Genomic DNA, 17660 nt, shown 5'->3' with positions numbered 1-17660 from the left:
TCAAGCAACAAAGAAACTTCAACTTGATATTTCAGTAAACATAGCAACCTAAGTCCAAAGGTATTTGTAAAAAGCATCATAAATGTTTTACTCAGCATTTTCTCAAAAACCTAAAATGCCATCTGCGCTGCCTGAGTATAGGTAATTCTCCTTATAATTCTCCCTGTAATTGGCCATCGCTGCATTAGTAGTAGAGTGAATAATAGCATCAAATAATGAATTGTCCTTCTTGATATTGTGATTATTGTTTTAGTAATCCTGCCTCAAATTTGCAAAACAGTGAGACACATCCTGCTCAGGCCAGCCTCAAATTTACAAAACAGTAAGACATATCCTGCTTGGACAAGGATGGACGTTCAGAGCAGGTGGAAGTGCTGGCCTTGCCCACACCCCAGGCTGGAAGACCTCTTGGTCCGTGTGCACATCAGAACTTTCCTAACTCATGTGGGTGCTACATCTACAAGGTCTGACAATTAAGTGCGTGAACTCATCCTAGAAAAAGTTCTACATACCTCATAGCTGAATATCACCATGGTCACCTTTGAAGTCCTCCCCTTGGGAATCTATGCACTGACGCCAGTGCCTAGTTCACCCTTCAGAGCAATTTTGGAACTTTCTGGAAGGGCTATCAGAGCTGTCGTCACATTACCTTGATGTCCTGAATGTCATCAAAATGTCTTCCTTTCAATAGTTCTTTTATCTTTGGGTAAAGAAAGAAGTCATTGGGGGCCAGATCAGGTGAGTAGGGAGGGTGTTCCAATACAGTTACTTGTTTACTGGCTAAAAACTCCCTCACAGACAGTGCCATGTGAGCTGGTGCATTGTCGTGATGCAAAAGCCATGAATTGTTGGTGAAAAGTTCAGATTGTTTTCGTCTAACTTTTTCACACAGCCTTTTCAGCACTTCCAAATAGTAAACTTGGCTCACTGTTTGTCCAGTTGGTACAAATTCATAATGAATAATCCCTCTGACATCAAAAAAAGGTTAGCAAGTGTTGCAATAAGTTCATGAACTTAATTGTCATATCTTGTACCTCTCCCACCTCCCTGCCAATCTCTCCAAGTCACCAGCATGACTCAACTACCTCCAAGGGTGAGGTCTGCGAGCAGGGAGATCTAACTCTTAGACTGCAGTTCTGCTCCCCACCCTGGGCACACCTGCTGAGCTACAACCTGGCTCCAAGCCTCAGCCCCTGAGATTGGTGGCTCCCAGCCTAGATTTTGCCATCGTAATATAGGACCACTAGAAGCATGATACTTTTTGATACAATGATGTCATGGAATGTGTTTTATTTATGACTATCAAATAAGGTAGCTATCTCTAATTTTTGTAACAGCAGCATAGCATACCAGAGTGTAAGCACACCACTATTGATTTAGCCATGTCCTTGGTGGTGGTTATTCCCTTTCTTTCTAGCTTGCCACCTTCTCAAACAGCACAACCATAAATGCTCTTATACACATCTCCCAATCAGTCTTGACAGTAGACACCCAGAAGTGGAATTAGAATGTTAATAGCTTCTACTGTGTCAGATGTTCATTTAGCTACTCATTTAAAATATTACCTCAGAGTAGCTTAAAGAAACAGGGGGGTTTTGTTCTCATATAACAAAAGGTCCACCGTCAGCAGGTCTGGCGACATCAGGGAACAGCTGCCATCTTTCCACACTCTTTCATTCTACTGATCCTTACCTCACGGTCCTCGGAAGGGGGGTGCTCTTCTAGGCAGCATTCCAGGCAAGAAGAAAAGAGACGATAAGCAAGGTCAAAGGGAATGCCAGCTGCCTCTGTTCCATTTTCAAAGTTTTCCTGAAATCCCATTCAGTGATTTCTTCTTACACCCCGCGGCCAGGATTGAGACCCATAGCTTCCACTGGACCAACTCTGAAAGGTAGTGAGGGCAATGGGATTATGGGTGGACATTTAATCATTTTCATTTTAATATAATATTGCCTATTTGTTTATGCTCCCAAATGTCTTAATATAAAGTTGAGTGTAGTCTTTTCCCTTCTTTTTTAATCTCCTCTATAGTTACAAATGATCATTTTTTAAAACTCCTGATACTGTTCATTTGTGCTTTCTTTTTTCTTAATTTATCTACTTTATTAGTCTTTTTGTAAAAGAGCCATTTTATCAGTTTTATTAGATTTTAGTTCTCTGCGTCATGAATTTCTTTTATATTAATTTCCTTTTTTACTTTTGAGGATTTTATTTTTTCTAGCTTCTAAGTTAAAAGTTCAGATCATTTATTTTAACTTTATTGTTTTAGAATAAATGCACTTAAAGCTCTAATTTTCTTCTTTTTGAGCAGAAGTTTTGTCCCTTTAACCTAGAAACATATTTTAGAAACAGATTTTAAAGTTTTCAAGTATAAGCACAGTGGCAGGGATATCTTTTTGTTTGTGAAGTCCATATGGTAGTGAATTTGGACTTGTATTAGAGCAATTAAAATAGTTCTCCCCCAACCTCCCGTCCTAAGGCTTGGTGTACAAGTCAATATTTGTAAATGTGCTGTCCCTGAATCCAATTCTGGTTACAAAGTTCAGTGTGTGTTAGTAGGAGCATATGTGAGCATTTGATCGAATTTGTGACTTGTATTATTCAGGTTCTCTATGTTCTTAGGATATGTTACCCTAAAAATAAAAGGCCAAAGTGAGAGGCAACAAGTATTTACTTGAGATTAAAGGGGGAAAAAAGCTATTAGGGAAGCACAGATTCAGGCAGAAACCCAATTAGTGTTCCAATTAGGAGACAAAGGCAATGGGTATTTATGAGAAAGGGAAAGGGAACAATTACATCAGTAGAAGGAAGGCATTTCTATCGATGCAGATAAACTAACATAGTGACATTAATTCTAAACAAGGTTTTTAATTTTCAGTCCGATAACCATCAGTTCAGCAGTCACAATATCTGCTGTCTTGTTATTTTTGCAAGCAATCGTTTGGGACATAATGTTGTTTTAGGTCCAATCCAAAGGTTCTTTTGCCCTGTTTTAATATTCCAGATGCTTGAGGCATAGACGTGCAAGGCAGTTCCTCTGGAATGGCAGCTCTGACTCCATTTTAAAGTGGCTCCGTTTATATTATTATTATTTTTTTTTTACATTTCTGTCTCCTTAAACAATAGTTTTCAAAGAGAGAATGTTGAGACCCTAACTATAATTGAGAACTTATTGATTTTCTTCTCCAATCTGCTTTATGCTTTTCAAAACTATGCTGTGAGAAGCATACACGTTTGTGTCTGTTACAGTTTGTTGGGGCAACGTTCTTGTTACCAATGTAAAATGGCACTGTTCTTCATGGTGCTAATATCAGGAAGGGGCGCGAGGACTACTTTTGCAGAAGAGGGAGCTAAGAGGTTGTATTCCAAGCCTGCTGCCTATGTGCTCAGGCACAGAACTCAAGCAGAGGTTAATCGATGAAACAGCAATCTCTTCAAAAGATTAGAGATTCCACTAGGACCAACCTTGCAGTTAAGTCCATGGCAAATGAAACACAGGTTGTGCTTTGCAAGCGTTAAAAACCAACCTGCCCCTATTTTTCGTATAAATTACTGAAGTTAAAGATAAGCTCACCATTGTTCTTCTAGCCTTCTTTCCCCTCATACCAATGAATTTTCCATGGAAGCGGAAAACACACATAAACCCAGCCCAGGGGATGGAGGGGGTCTCTCTTCCACTAGCAATTAGAGACTGACCGCTACTCTTGTCTATGGCGTGGCCTTTGTTTTCTTACTTTCTGCTAAAAAAGCTTCCTTTTACTTTAAACTCTATGTCAGCTCACGTTTGAATTCTTTCCTATATGAAGTCAAGGACGCGCTTCTGAAACAGCACCTGCCTTGCATTGTAATTTGTCCGATATTAACAATGCTGCACCAGTTTTATTTTTATTAGAATTTGCTTGGTACATCTTTTTTATACTTTTTTTTCCTTTAGTCTCTGTTTCTCTTCCTCCCTCTATTCCGCTCCCTCCACCCCTACCTCTCCTTCTCCTTCTCCTTCTCCCTTGTTTTTTTTTTCCATTATTATTTATTCTTCTGTTTAGATATTCACCTATGAACCAGAAAGCTTGAATGTATCTATATCCCTCTTTGGTAGCGCAACCCTGCTGTTACATTTGTGCCAAGCATGGTGACGTTTCTAATATTTAAAAAGGAAACATTTCTAATATTTAAAAAGGAAATCAAACATAACAATGAGTTAAACTTCCTTTCCCTATCTCAGTCACATCGCCTTTACCTTCCCCACTTGACTCAATCTTTACCAAGATGTTCCTTTCAGTCCATTTTTATACGTTTACCTATCTTATCTGTATGTCTATTACAAGCAATATTATTTTGCCTGTAGTTTTTTAAAATGTGTGTAAATGGCATTTCTGGGTATGCATTGTTTTGCATTTTGCTTTTCTCAATTTATTTAAACGTATCCATGTTGTGAATATATCTGCTGGGCTCCATACCATTTCACCACTTTATTCTATTCCATCTTACAAATACCCTGTATGAAGGTCTGACAATTAAGTTTGCAAACTTGTTGCAATGATGTTGCTCACCTTTTATCATATCAGAAGGATTATTCATTATGAATTTGTACCAACTGGGCAGTTCCAAGTTTACTATTTGGAAGTGCTGAAAAGGCTGTGTGAAAAAGTTAGACAACCTGAACTTTTCGCCAATAATTCAGGGCTCTCGCATCACGACAATGCACAAGCTCACACGGCACTGTCTGTGAGGGAGTTTTTAGTCAGTAAACAAATAACTATATTGGAACACCCTCCCTACTCACCTGATCTGGCCCCCGATGACTTCTTTCTTTACCAGAAGATAAAGGAAATATTGAAAGGAAGACATTTTGATGACATTCAGGACATCAAGGGTAATACAATGACAGCTCTGATGACCATTCCAGGAAAAGAGTTCCCAAATTGCTTTGAAAAGGAGGACGAGGTGCTGGCGTCGGTGCATAGCTTCCCAAGGGGAGTACTTCAAAGGTGACCATTGTGATATTCAGCAATGAGGTCTCGAGCACTTTTTCTAGGATGAGTTCGCGAACTTAATTGTACGACTTCGTATTCTCCTATGTCCTTCTAATTTATATTGTTCCATTTTTTTACTTTGCTACATTTTTGAGTCTAGTTTCTTTCACTCAATTTGTATTTGTGAGATCCATCCATGTTGTTACATGTTGTTATAGCTGAGTCATTTGTCATTGCTGTATATGCTCCATTATAGAAACAATTTACCAGTTCTTCAGTAGCTGGACAATTGGACTCTTTTTCATTTTTGCCTATTGTGAATAACAGTACTGTGGACACTTGTACATGTCTCGGTAGCACACGTAAGCATTTCTATTAGGTATACATCTAGAAGTGAAATTGCTGGGTCATGAGGTGTGCATATATTTAACTTCAGTAGAGAGTGTCAAACATCTTTATTATGTAGTTTTGTACCAATTTATATAACCAGGGTGCCAGTTGCCCTTCATTCTTGCCAACAGTTGGTAGTATTGTTAGACTTTTTAGTTTTTGCCACTCTAATAAGTTGTGGTGATACCTCATTGTGGTTTTAATATGCATTTTCTTTAATGAATAATGAACACCTTTTCATATGCCTACAGCCATTTTAAAAAATGATCTTTTAGCAGTTCTAATGTCTTCTTCGCTTTTAACCACTTGCTGTTCATCTTCTACTGCAAGGGTTTATCATAGTCTGTTCTTAAATTTTTGGACCAGGGTGACTAATCCAATCTTGAGGGGCTGAGGGGTGGGGGTGAGACTGTCACAATAACACAACACTGGAGACTGTTGAGAAAACACAGTGATTGACAGTTCTAGCATGCCATCCTAACTGAGAAATACTTCATTGCCCCTCTAGCACCAAGCATTCTTCCCATGTTTAATTCAGTGATGAATTAAAGAGCACTCATGTATTAATTTTATAAACATGGGTTTCTGTGTAGAATGAGTTTTTCTGAAAGTAAGATAGAGCTGTAACCTAGAGAAAAGTGTTATAATAGGATAGAAAAACACATTAAAAAAAAAAAAAGAATTGTAACTATACCTAGCTCATGGCCGAAGTATTTCTTTATTGTTTTACGTGTGAGCAAAAATGAGTAGCTTTAAAAAAGAAAAGAAAAAAAAAAAACAGTTCTGCAGATTGTTGCATTCATTCAGACCAAATTTTTATTTTTTAAAAATGTGATACAGCCATTTAATTTTCACAATATTAGCCAACATTTATGTGATTCATACACATATTTCTCTATGTACACACAAGCACACACTATTTATATAAAAAATAAATTAAGCTTTAATAATGAAACACAAGTTTACAAATGCAGCTTTTTAAAGTCTAATGGAAAATAAGAAATGTAGAAATTTCTGAGAGACAGGATCTCTGTGGAATCTGGCTCTTCAAGATGAAAATATATTGAAAATTAAAAACCTGAGACAAATCATTGTGTCTTTTTCAAATGCCAATTTTGTAATTCTGCATATTTCTTAATCTAATTATTAACTTTTTGGTAACTAGAACATGGCTTTTACGGTTGCCTCCAGAAAGTTAAATGTCATACGAGTTGAGACATTACATTCCTTTTAAGTGTTAAAAAGTATTTAGCCATCCTTCTTGCTTCCAAACACAACTCATCATTGAGTGACCCTTGATGAGCTACTTAAGATTATATGCTCAGATATCTAAGTGAATTTTTAATTTTTGTCTAAAATTTATATCATAAATAGTTACAAAGGATGTAAATCCTGGCACATTGTAGATACTGCATCTTGAAATAAAACTGCTACATTCCTTTTTAAATTTAGCCAAGAGGCTCTAAATCCAATACTTATTTGATAGGCACCATCATCCTTTCAAACATTAAATGAAGAAAGCAATTTTTAATAGTAGGAAATGTCACATTTTTCCTTTTACTCCTTGAATTTGTGTTTTGAATCTACTCCCCCCCTCAAAATTTTAGCTTAATTATTTTTGGCCTTTTTAGGGTTTAATGGGAGAGCTGTAACACAATTATATAATATCCTATCACCATAAGGCTCTACATATTTAAATTTTTCTTTTGGATTGAGCTTGATCGATAAATATAGTACAAATTTGAATACATTGTTAAACACAGTAAGATTTCATTGGCAATGTAGCACTTAGGGATATAAGGAAGGTTTTTCCCCCCAAAATTATTTCATCTATCTGTAAATTAATATTATCTCTGTTAGAATAGCCATAGTACAGCATCAACTCTATTCTCCTTTTAAATTTTCCATATGAAAGTGTTGATAATCCCTGTTCACATAGATAAGTAGAGGAGTTTTGTGATAGCAGGGTAACTGAATTCTTCTAACTCCTTCGGAGTTACCTGCTAAAATCTTCAGAAACTTGGGATGTTCCTTCAATTTTGTTGAAAGCAAAGAACAGGGAACCACCAGACTTGCAAAAGGACTTGTACCATGTTGTTAAGAGGCATTCACTGTCTAAACATCTATCTAGGTTTTGAATTTTATCTCTTGAGTCATGCTCTGCAGTAAAACTGATAGTGGGGAAAGATATGTTTTCTTTTGTAAGGGAGAAAATGGCGTTTTCTCAGGCAGATGAGTCTTAAGAAAATATACAATAGGAAGGTGAGGATCTGAAAATTGATCCCCTAAAACTATTCGAACCTGTGTATTCCTTGCCAAGCTCTGGTAGACTGCTTAGAGTAAGGCTGGCCTAGTTGAAAGACCATAAGCCTTGGTGGCTTAAGTTGAGACTTTTTTTAACTAGGTCACAAAGCATGTACAGTTGATCCTTGAACAGCACAGGTTTCAGCTGCATGGGTCCTCTTATACGTGGATTTTTTTTCAATAAATGTCATAAATGTATTTTCTCTTCCTTATGACTTTCTTAACATTTTCTATTCTCCAGCTTTATTGTAAGAATTTAGTATATAATATATATAATATACAAACTATGTGTTAATTGACTACGTGATCAGTAAGGCTTCAGGTCAACAGTAGGCTGTTAATTAAATTTGGAAGAAGTCAAAAGTTATATGTGGATTTTCAACTGCACAGGGGTGAGCGGGTGAGCACCCCTCGCCCCTGTGGTGTTCACAGGTCAACTGTGAATTATTAGATTATGTTGCCTGGCTGCCTTCTTAATACAGCAGCAGGTCCTCAAATGTGTTCCAATATACCCCAGGGGCATGCGATACCCTTGGCAAAAGGGTTCTGAGATCAAATTTGGGGCATGTGATAGTCTACACCCCTCTTCACTGTGAACCTTAGACTATCCAAGTTTCACAGAGGAATTACTTAAGTTTGTATAACTTCAGTTTCCCAAACTCAAATGATCTAATCAGCCTTCCCCCTTTATGTTTCCATGCGATAACTGATACTAAAATAATATCCTTAGGGAAACGATGAACAAAAGCCGTTTAAGACACATACAATCATGGTTTGGATCCATCAGTGCTGCCGTCATCTTTCAGGATGTTCCTGTGACTATTTTGCTTGACCCGAATTAACTGTGCTTATCATTTGACGGTTAAACCACAATCTCAGCTAGATATTTTCTAGGACTTGGGTTTTGTGTACCCTCAAACCCTGGCACCGTGCTTGGCGTATGTATGGTGTTGCTCAAGACATTTTTGTGGAATGAAGGGATAAGGCGTCTTGAGCAGACAGAGCCTGGTTGGTTTTAATGTACTCTTCAGCAATGCATACATGCTAAGGCCCGGATAATTAGAGGACGGCTGTGCGGGTTCCTAGGACCCAGATCTGTCCAAGTAAAGCCACCAGTCTTACTGCTAGTGTGTTCCTCCCCACCACAGTCATTTTTCAGTTATACCTTATTTCCCCTAAGTCGGTTCTCAATTCACTTGAAGTTGCGACTCTACTGACCACTCCCCTCACCACTGTCCTCATTTTTAAAAAGCCTTATTAAATCACCACACTGTATAAATCTTTCAATTGTATCTTAAGAGGCAGAGGACTGTTATCTTGTCCTAGGTAGGTTTGTCCCATTGGGGAAGGCTGTATCTGAGATTTCTGGGAGCTTTCTAATGTTTAAGCTTTGCTGCTCCAGAAAACTGGGTAATCCAGAGAAATACCTGCCCTCCCCAATGAAGTCTAACTTGTATCACCTCATTTAATTAATCACTAAACGACCTCTTGTCTGTGGTAGCTGCAGAGCCAGAGCTTCTCCAGCAGATGTACAGCCAGCTCATTAGTGGGTAAGAAGCTGGCTGAGCCTTCAGTGGGTCTGTTTCCAACAGTCTTTTTAAACCAAAAAGCCTCCAAGATATCCACCTCCTACCCCCAATAACTCCAGTCACAAAGCCAGTCTCTATCGTTAACTAGAAATTGTCTTCATGAACAGAGATTCCAGCAACTCAGGTACTGGAGCAGGAGGTCTGTCTAGCCAGCTAGCCAGCTGCTGGTAGTTAAAGTGCACTGGGCCGAGCCCGCTGGCCTGGGGCAGGGAAGCTAGGCAGATGTGGCAGTCAGGGGCAGGGCTCCTGTCTGATGGCCTTAATTTGGAACCATTTGCCTTTTAGTTAAAAATCCTTTTGGGGAGCTAATTGATTCGTTCCTTACATTGCAGGCTCATCTTCCACGGAAGTCAAATTACCTGGGTCTTTAGAGGCCGGAAAAGGAATCCTGCGCAGTGTGTGTGCAGGTTGTGCACAGACGGTTTAACTGTTCGAGATTTTCACTTTTTATTCAATGAGGTTTGGAACACGAGAGACCAAAAACGAGGAGCGTAATTTTGGGATCCTCTATAGAAAATTATAAGTTAAGAAATTGTCCAATGTGAAAAAATAGGAAATCACTCCTACTCATGCTGAATGCATCTTCTTCACAGTGTCACCTTGATAGCAGGCTTGAAGAGAAGATGACATCACAGATTAGCTAGTCCCAGGATCCGAATACAGCACATGCTCCTACTTACCAACACACGCACACACACGACACCCTCACTTTACACCTGCATCCTGGCTTCTAGGAGTAAAACTTGCTGTTGCTGACTCTCTTCTCTCTTAACCTGAAATAAAACACATTTCCCCGTCATCCATTAGGCTAAGACACAGGCCATGCGCTCTGTAACATTTCTCTGTCCACACACATCTCTGCCATTCATGGCTGGATGATACGGGGCTGAGTCAGGGAGGGGCCCCCTCGCAAGACATTTAACCTCTGTGAGTCTCAATTTCCTCCCTGGTCATTGCACTGGGGTGATGGCCGTTCTGCAGGTTGAAGCAAAGATGAAATGAAAATAGTATGGGTAAGGAGTCCACATACTGTTTCCCATTGGAGGCTGGTATGGGCATTTTTGGAGGGCTGATTCTTTGTTGAGCAGGACTATCTGGCACATCGCAGGACACCAGGCATACCTGGCTGTCCCCCCACCATTACATATCTGTAGCACAATCAGAAGTATCCCTGATGAGGGCGGGGGTTCTGCCCTGATTTAGAATCACTGGACTAGCCCATTCTTGGGAACTTGCTAGGGGCTCTTTAAAAGGAGGTGGTCATCATTTATTTTCACTATCATATTGAAGAGTCCTTCTCGGGATGACATCTGACTTAGGGAAGGTGCAAATGTTTAAGATATTACTATAAGTTAATTTATAGAGCAAAGAGAACTAGACCAAGGTTATCAGTCAAAGGATTTCTAAAGACGATGGCACCTCCCTGAAGCCTGGCCCCAGATACCCAGGGTCACTGTACTTGAAGGAGCAAGACCTGAGGATGTGCCTGCAGGTGGGGAAGGGGCTGGCCTACCTGCGGTTGCACTTCTCCTGGTACAGCTGGAGCTGGTTCTCGTTGACGTTGAACTCTTTAACCAGTGCATCCCGGTTGGCATTGCGCAGGTTCTGGTGTGTGTCATACAGGAAGAGCTGGTTGTTCAGCTCTTCTTGCCGCCTCCGCAGCTGGCGACAGGAGGAGTACAGTTCCTCTTCACTCTCCTGGAGAGCAGAGAAGAGAACAAGCATGTGGTGACAGTGTCTTCCAAAGCAGAAAGTGGGTCATGGCATCTTAAGAGTGTGACTGAAGGGAGCCCGGGGCAGACTCTTTGTAACTAACTGGGATTATCCCAGAAAACCCAGGGCCTACTTTCACCAAAGATAAAACGGGCAATTATTTATTCCTTTAGAAGCAAGCAGTTTAAAAAACGCTTGTTCACATCAAGGATGGTTTTATTGTGAAACACTGGAATAACAAATGCATTGCCCGTTGATCCTATTTCTTAGTCAAATCTGGTTTTGTTCCCACTGTTCTATGTCGCCTTCAGGCCCTTGTCCCAACGCAAAAGGTCTAAGCAGCTCTGGGCTTAAAGCGGGCACACAGCAGGCGAAGGAGAGAGCAGCCGAACACGGGGACAGCAGGGTAAGCAGGAGCCAGCAGATCATTAAAGTCTTACACGGCCCTTAAAAGGTAACACACTACAATATGGATGAACCTTGAAATCATTACAGTAAGGGAAAGAAGCCAGTTCCAAAGGACCACATACCATGATTCCATTTATTAGGTTGGTGCAAAAGTAACTGCAGTTTAAAAGGTTAAACTGCAGAAACCTCAATTACTTTTGCACCAACCTAATATATGAAATGGCCAGAACCGGTAAATGCATGGAGACAAAAAATTGCTTGGGGTGGGGATGGAGTGAGTGGAGACAGCTAATGAGCAGGAGTTTCTTTCTGAGGTGATAAAAATGTTCTAAAATTGATCAGGGTGATGGTGGAAAAATTCTGGGAGTATCCTAGAAACCATAACCATTGACTTGTACACTTTAAATAGGTGAATTGTATAATATATGAATTCTATCTCAATAAAGTTGTAAGCCCCCCACCAAAAGCCAAGGGCACATAGGTTATGCCCCCAGAGATGGGCATGTGACTCAGTGCTAGCCAGTAATGATGTCGTGCTCCCCGATACCACCATCGCCAGGCATGTGATCCAAGCCAGGCCAATCAGAAGCCTCCATAGAAGTTTGGGTGAGGCCCTTGGTAAAAAGATTTTTTTTCTTGGGGATCACCTGAGAGAGTGACGAATGTTTCCAATTGCTAGTGGCCCCTTTGTTATCATGTAGAGAAAGCTGGGAATTAAGCCAAAAGAGGGAAACAGAACCACTGGATGAGCAGCTAGATCCAGCCATGACTGAAACAAGTCCTATCCCTATATTCTGCAGTTGTCTGAGACAGAGGATTCCTTCCTCATGCTAAGGGGGGGAAAACCAACTTATCAGTGTAAGGAGTTTGGGTTTTCTATAGGAAAAGGAGAAGGATGTGTTTCCTCACTGATGATTTTAAAAGATTACTGACTGTCGTGTAAAGAATGGCTGCTTGGGAGGTCAGACTATTGGCTGCTACTACTGATGGAGCAGTTCAAGGGACAGACTCTGGTGCTATAAAAACATTGATATATACGAATGAGCTCCTTTGTCATTTATTTTTACAAAAAAGAAAATGGACTCAGACCACACCTTGCTCTGCAAAATTTTTTTTCCACCTAACAAACCATCGTGGATATCCCCCAGAATAACAGGTAGCACTCTGGCTTTGGAAAGTAGAGAGGGTGATGGTGAAGGTTATTTTGGCTACTCACAAAGATGCAGAGGAGTCAAAAGACAATTTTCTTTGCCCAAGGAGTGGAGGTAAAATGGAAAGTCCCTGGTGACTAATTCAATGTACTGTTGAGGAAGGCATTGGGAAGAGTCAGTAATGACTTTGTTTAAATGTACACCCTTCCTCGAGGGGACCAGCTTTCCTCCCTATTAAGAATAAAGCAAAGCAAAACAAAAAACCCATGCAAGTCTTACCCCGTACTACAAATGGTCTCTTTTCACCTTTTGTCCAACTAGAAGAAAACAACTTCTGTTGTTTTCATATATGTGACGACTATTTGTTATTCAGTTTAAATTCAAAATCTACCTTTTCTACAAACACTTCTATACTTAAAGCCCTTTCTCTCCTTTTCTGAATTCCAAAGCATTTATAGCTGTTATATAATTTAGTCCTTAGTATTCCAAATGTATATCATATATATACATTCAGAAAACTATGTAGACATATACAGCAGGTCCTTGAATAATGTTGTTTCCTTCAATGTCGTTTCATTATACCATTGATTAAAAAATTAATAATAATTGATTCCAGCCCGAACCACTGTCTGTGTGGAGTTTGCATGTTCTCCCCATGTCTGCGTGGGTTTTCTCCAGGTACTCTGGTTTCCCCCCACATCCCAATTATGTGCACATTAGGTGAATCGGCGTGTCTCAATTGTCCCCGTCTGAATGGCGTGGGCATGAATGTGCCAGCTGATGGAAGGGCATCCTATCCAGGGTGGGGTCCCACCTTGCACCCTGAGCTGCTGGGAGAGGCTCTGCCACCTCAACCCCGAACTGGAATAAGCGGGTTGGAAAATAATTATCTTTCTTGTTTTTATTAAGCTTTCTTAAATGTATGTCTAGCTCACATTCATTTCAGTGTTGAATATTATCAGTGTTTGAGGTCTTTATGTTGAAGCTTAGTGATGTGTTTGTGACCAGAACTATGCCATAAAACTTAACTCTTATTTTTATCCATTAGCCTATGGTAAAATTGGTTTCATTATATATCTTTTTGCTTCAAGTCGCCGCTTCAAAGTACCTATTGAAGACGTTAAGTGAGTGCTTACTGTATATATTTTAATGAGTAATTAATTTTAATGAGCAAACAGCTATGGAGCCATCACCAACTCAAACTAGAACATTATCCACTCTAAGCAACCCTCCCAATCAAGACCCTCTCCGTCCCTCTTAGAATTTGGAGAAAATTATTTCCTGGTGTCCTTTTGAGTCTGAGTTTTCACACAAAAATTTAGCTTGTTTTCCAAGTCTCTAGTTACTTCTGTTTTCTCAAATATTTTACTGATTTCTTTGTTCACCATTGTTTTTTGCCTTATGTTGCCTCTTGCTTAAGAGTAAGTACTTTGGTAATTCTTTTAGCAAACGTTTATTAGTACTAAAGTATCTGCTTTTGTATGTCTGAAAATACCTTCATTTTGCCCTTACTCTTGAATGGTAGTTATTAGGATATATAATGTCTCGACTTACAGCTATGTGTCTTGATCAATTTTGAAGACATTCCTTAGTCTTTAAGCTGTTACTGCTGTAGGTGGGGGTATTACTGTCATTGGTCGATTCTTTGTAGGTAACGTGTATTTTCTGTTTTCCGTTTTATCATTTTCTCTTTTTCTTCGTACTGCCAATTCAATATGAACTATCAACATGCAGATCTACACTTATTTATATTGCTGTATTTATAACTGGACTACTCATGTGTCTCCTATGCTGGAAAATTCTCAATCATCAACATCTCAAATATTTTATGTTGGAGTTTCTCATACTACCCTCCTTTTTTTTAATTCTTGTTTTTCATATTTATATCTTATGCTGTGTTCAAAGCAAATTCTGCAACACAATCTTCACATTTACTCATTGTTTCAGTAACTACATCCTTTCTGGAATTTCCCACTTACTAGGCTTTAAAGCAACTTTTTTCAAGATTTTTCAAATTGTGTTTCCAAAATTTCTAATTAGTCCTTTCATTCCTACATGTTCTTGATTAATAGTAAGAAGAGTTTTGCTTTGTTTTTTAATTTATTGGGGTGACATTGGTTAGTAAAATTACATAGGTGGCAAGTGTAGAATTATATAATACATCATCTATATATTGCATCGTGTGCTCACTACCCAGTCAGTTCTCCAGCACCATATATTTGACCTCCTTTTCCCTCATCTACCACTCCCCTCCCTCTTTACCCTTTACCCTTACCTCTTTACCTCTTACCCTCTTTTACCCAACCACTAAACTGTTGTCTGTGTCTATGAGTTTTTGTCTTACTCGTTTGTTGCTTTCAGTCTTAAAACGCATGTTTACTCATTGGGTTCTTTTCAAAGTTATTTTCAGATTCACTGGAGTGAATTCCCTTGCTTTTACATTTGTTGTCTATACTGGCGTTATTTTCCTCAAGTGCTTTAAAATTTTAATATGTAAGCCCATCTTGGATGGGAAGGTTGGTTCCTTCCTTGAATCTATATGTTGACGTCTGGTTTTCTGAATGTTCTAAATGGGGATCTCACAAGGGCCAGGTCAGCAAAGTGTTAGGGTGATGGCTTGGAGCTCTAGGTTCTCAGGAATACACCTCAGTCTGTGTCCAGGCTGCAGGGCTGTGTCCACTTTTATCCCAATCCCTCAGGCAAGCAGCTGACCACTGGCCTGAGTCCTGGCCATTGCCAGATCTCTTTTCGGGAGGGTATTTCAGTGATGCCTACATTGTCCTGAATCTTCTATTTGTGCACAGCCCTCAGACCCCATTGCATCAGCCACAAAAGTGAAAGAAAGAAATGAAGTATCCAAACACAAGTTTTAAAAAGAACAGAAGTTGAAAGAAAGCAGACTGAATCAGTGAAGATAATAGTTGAATTAGAAAACGAAAAAATAAAAATATAAAATAAATGTAAGAGCTGGGTTGTTTTGTGGGGAAAACATAGAGTTAATAAAATAGATAATCCGTTATCTAATTTAGAAATGTGTCATAGCCCAAATAAGACATAAGCATAGGTATACAATTATGGATAAAAAGAAATGGAAAGAACCTGTGAAATAAAGCAAAACCAAGCTGATAATAGAATGAATGTATGTATTCATATTTATTATCAGTCTCTTATATTCCAATATATATAGTAGATAATATATACATATTTCCTATTACAGGAAATTATCCCATGAGAGAAAAAATTGAAGAGACTAACTTTATCCTAGAAGAAAGTGAGAAAATGTTATAATCATGCCCAGAAAGTTTCACAAATGGTGTCTTTAACATCTGTTATATATAGGTAGCAGTTAACTCCAATTCTATTCAAAATGTGCCAACCCCTGAGAAAGAACGAAGATCTTCAAATAATTTTAATGAAACCAGCATAACAAAGCCTTACCAGAAACTACAGACTGAAATTTCAGGGGGCTGGTAAAGGGGATCAAATATATGGCGATGGAAAGAGAACTGACTCTGGGTGGTGAACATATAATGTGATATGCAGATGATGTATTACAGAATTGTACACTTGAAATCTATGTGACTTTACTAACAATTGTCACTCCACTAAACTTTAATTTGGAAAAAAAAGAAAACCAGTGCAAAAATCCTAAATAAAATGTCAACGCATACAATATAGAAGCACATTAAACAATATCATCCTCCTATATTTTGCTAAGAAATTCTTTTTCCTAATTTCTTAAAATGACTGTTTCATACCTATGCTCTCTTCTGACCTCCCCAATCTCAGCTGATGGCCTTACTTCTTGTTTCACATAGAATATAGAAGAAATTACATGGGAAATCTGCCCCTCCAGGCCCCTGTAACACATCCCATGCCTTCTTTCCTGTTGGCCCCGGGGTCCCATCTCCTCTCTCCTCATTTCTTCACTCCTGTACATACCCATTTTCTCTCCTGTGTCATTGCTGCCCTTTTCTACTAAGTCATCCCCATCACCAGCAAACACATCTTTAAAGTCTCTCCCTTTACCCCACATCCCCCTCCAGCTACGGACTCATCTTTCTTTTCGCCTTCACAGCAAATGTCCTTGAAAAGGTCATGTGCTCCCCATCAATGTGTCATCTGCTCCCACTTGCATTCTCAATTTTAATTTCAGTTTTTGTTAATTATGTATGCACAGAGTTGAAAGTGTCAGGAAGTACTATAAGGATTATTACCAAAAACCCAGCTGTCTCCTTGTTTGCCTTCCTCCACTCTTGACCCCTGCTCCCCAAAATCGATAGTTGTTTGATTATTGACAGTTCTTTAAAAAAAATGCTTATACTGCAAGTTCTTGGTTTTTCAGTTTTTAGGGATTATTTGCAGAGAAAGATTTGGCTCATTTCTCCACATACTCTCTTATCTCCCCCCATGGAGCTATTTCCATTTTGGGTTATGTCAATTTATGTTTATGTTGTGATTTTATTATTATTCCCACTTGCATCTTCTATAACCCCTTGTTATACACACACACACACACACACACACACACACACACACACAAACATACAAACATACAGAGGGTGCCAAAAACATGTATACACATTTTAAGAAAGGAAAAAGCTATATTAAAATTAAGTTGATGGTAACCACTTTGAGCACCTCTTATAATTGCAGAAGTCAAACATGACTTGTATTCATCTTTTGTTTTTTGTTATCAGTATATATTGAGTATTACCATTTTAATACAGTTTTTTCCTGTTTTAAAATGTGTATACATTTCTTTGGCACCCTCTGTATGTATGTATGTATGTATGTATGTATTTTTTTTTTTTTAATTTAAGATCCTTGAATTCTTGGAGAACATCTGTGGTAAATCATACCCAGCCTGTGACAAAATCTTCATGGGAGTTCTCTAGTTTTTTCAGTTTTTATCCCCCACCAATGCTTTTTGCTCTTAATTTTTTTATGATGAAATTTTAAACAATAGAACAGAGTTCTCATACACCCCATATCACCCAGATTCCCCAGGGTTAACATGCTGCACAGCGATTGCACAATTATCAAAACTAAGAAGTTAACACTGGTGCAAGAAGTTAACACTGATGCACTACTTACCTAAACTACAGATTTTATTCGGTTTTCACTGGTTT

At 38.9% G+C, this 17660-nt stretch overlaps 1 protein-coding gene across 2 annotated transcripts in view; it reads right to left on the bottom strand.

Annotated features, from left to right (window-relative positions):
* Positions 1-6155: 6155 nt before the first annotated feature.
* PLCG2 (phospholipase C gamma 2) overlaps positions 6156-17660 on the bottom strand; it is a 136657-nt gene continuing 125152 nt past the window's right edge. The window contains exons 32-33 of one of the 2 annotated variants that reach the window (XM_081031355.1): positions 10770-10954; positions 6156-10029 (exon numbers count right to left, since the gene is read on the bottom strand). In XM_081031355.1, the coding sequence (XP_080887481.1) occupies positions 9987-10029; positions 10770-10954 (228 nt within the window). In that variant the 3' untranslated portion in view covers positions 6156-9986. The remainder of the gene's footprint in view (positions 10030-10769; positions 10955-17660) is intronic. The other variant, XM_081031356.1, reaches the window with a different exon arrangement.

The sequence above is a fragment of the Rhinolophus hipposideros genome (assembly GCF_964194185.1).
Source record: "Rhinolophus hipposideros genome assembly, chromosome: 21".
NCBI lineage: Eukaryota > Metazoa > Chordata > Mammalia > Chiroptera > Rhinolophidae > Rhinolophus > Rhinolophus hipposideros.
The sequence above is the reverse complement of the archived record's forward strand: the minus strand, read 5'-3'. Positions and strand labels throughout refer to the sequence as shown.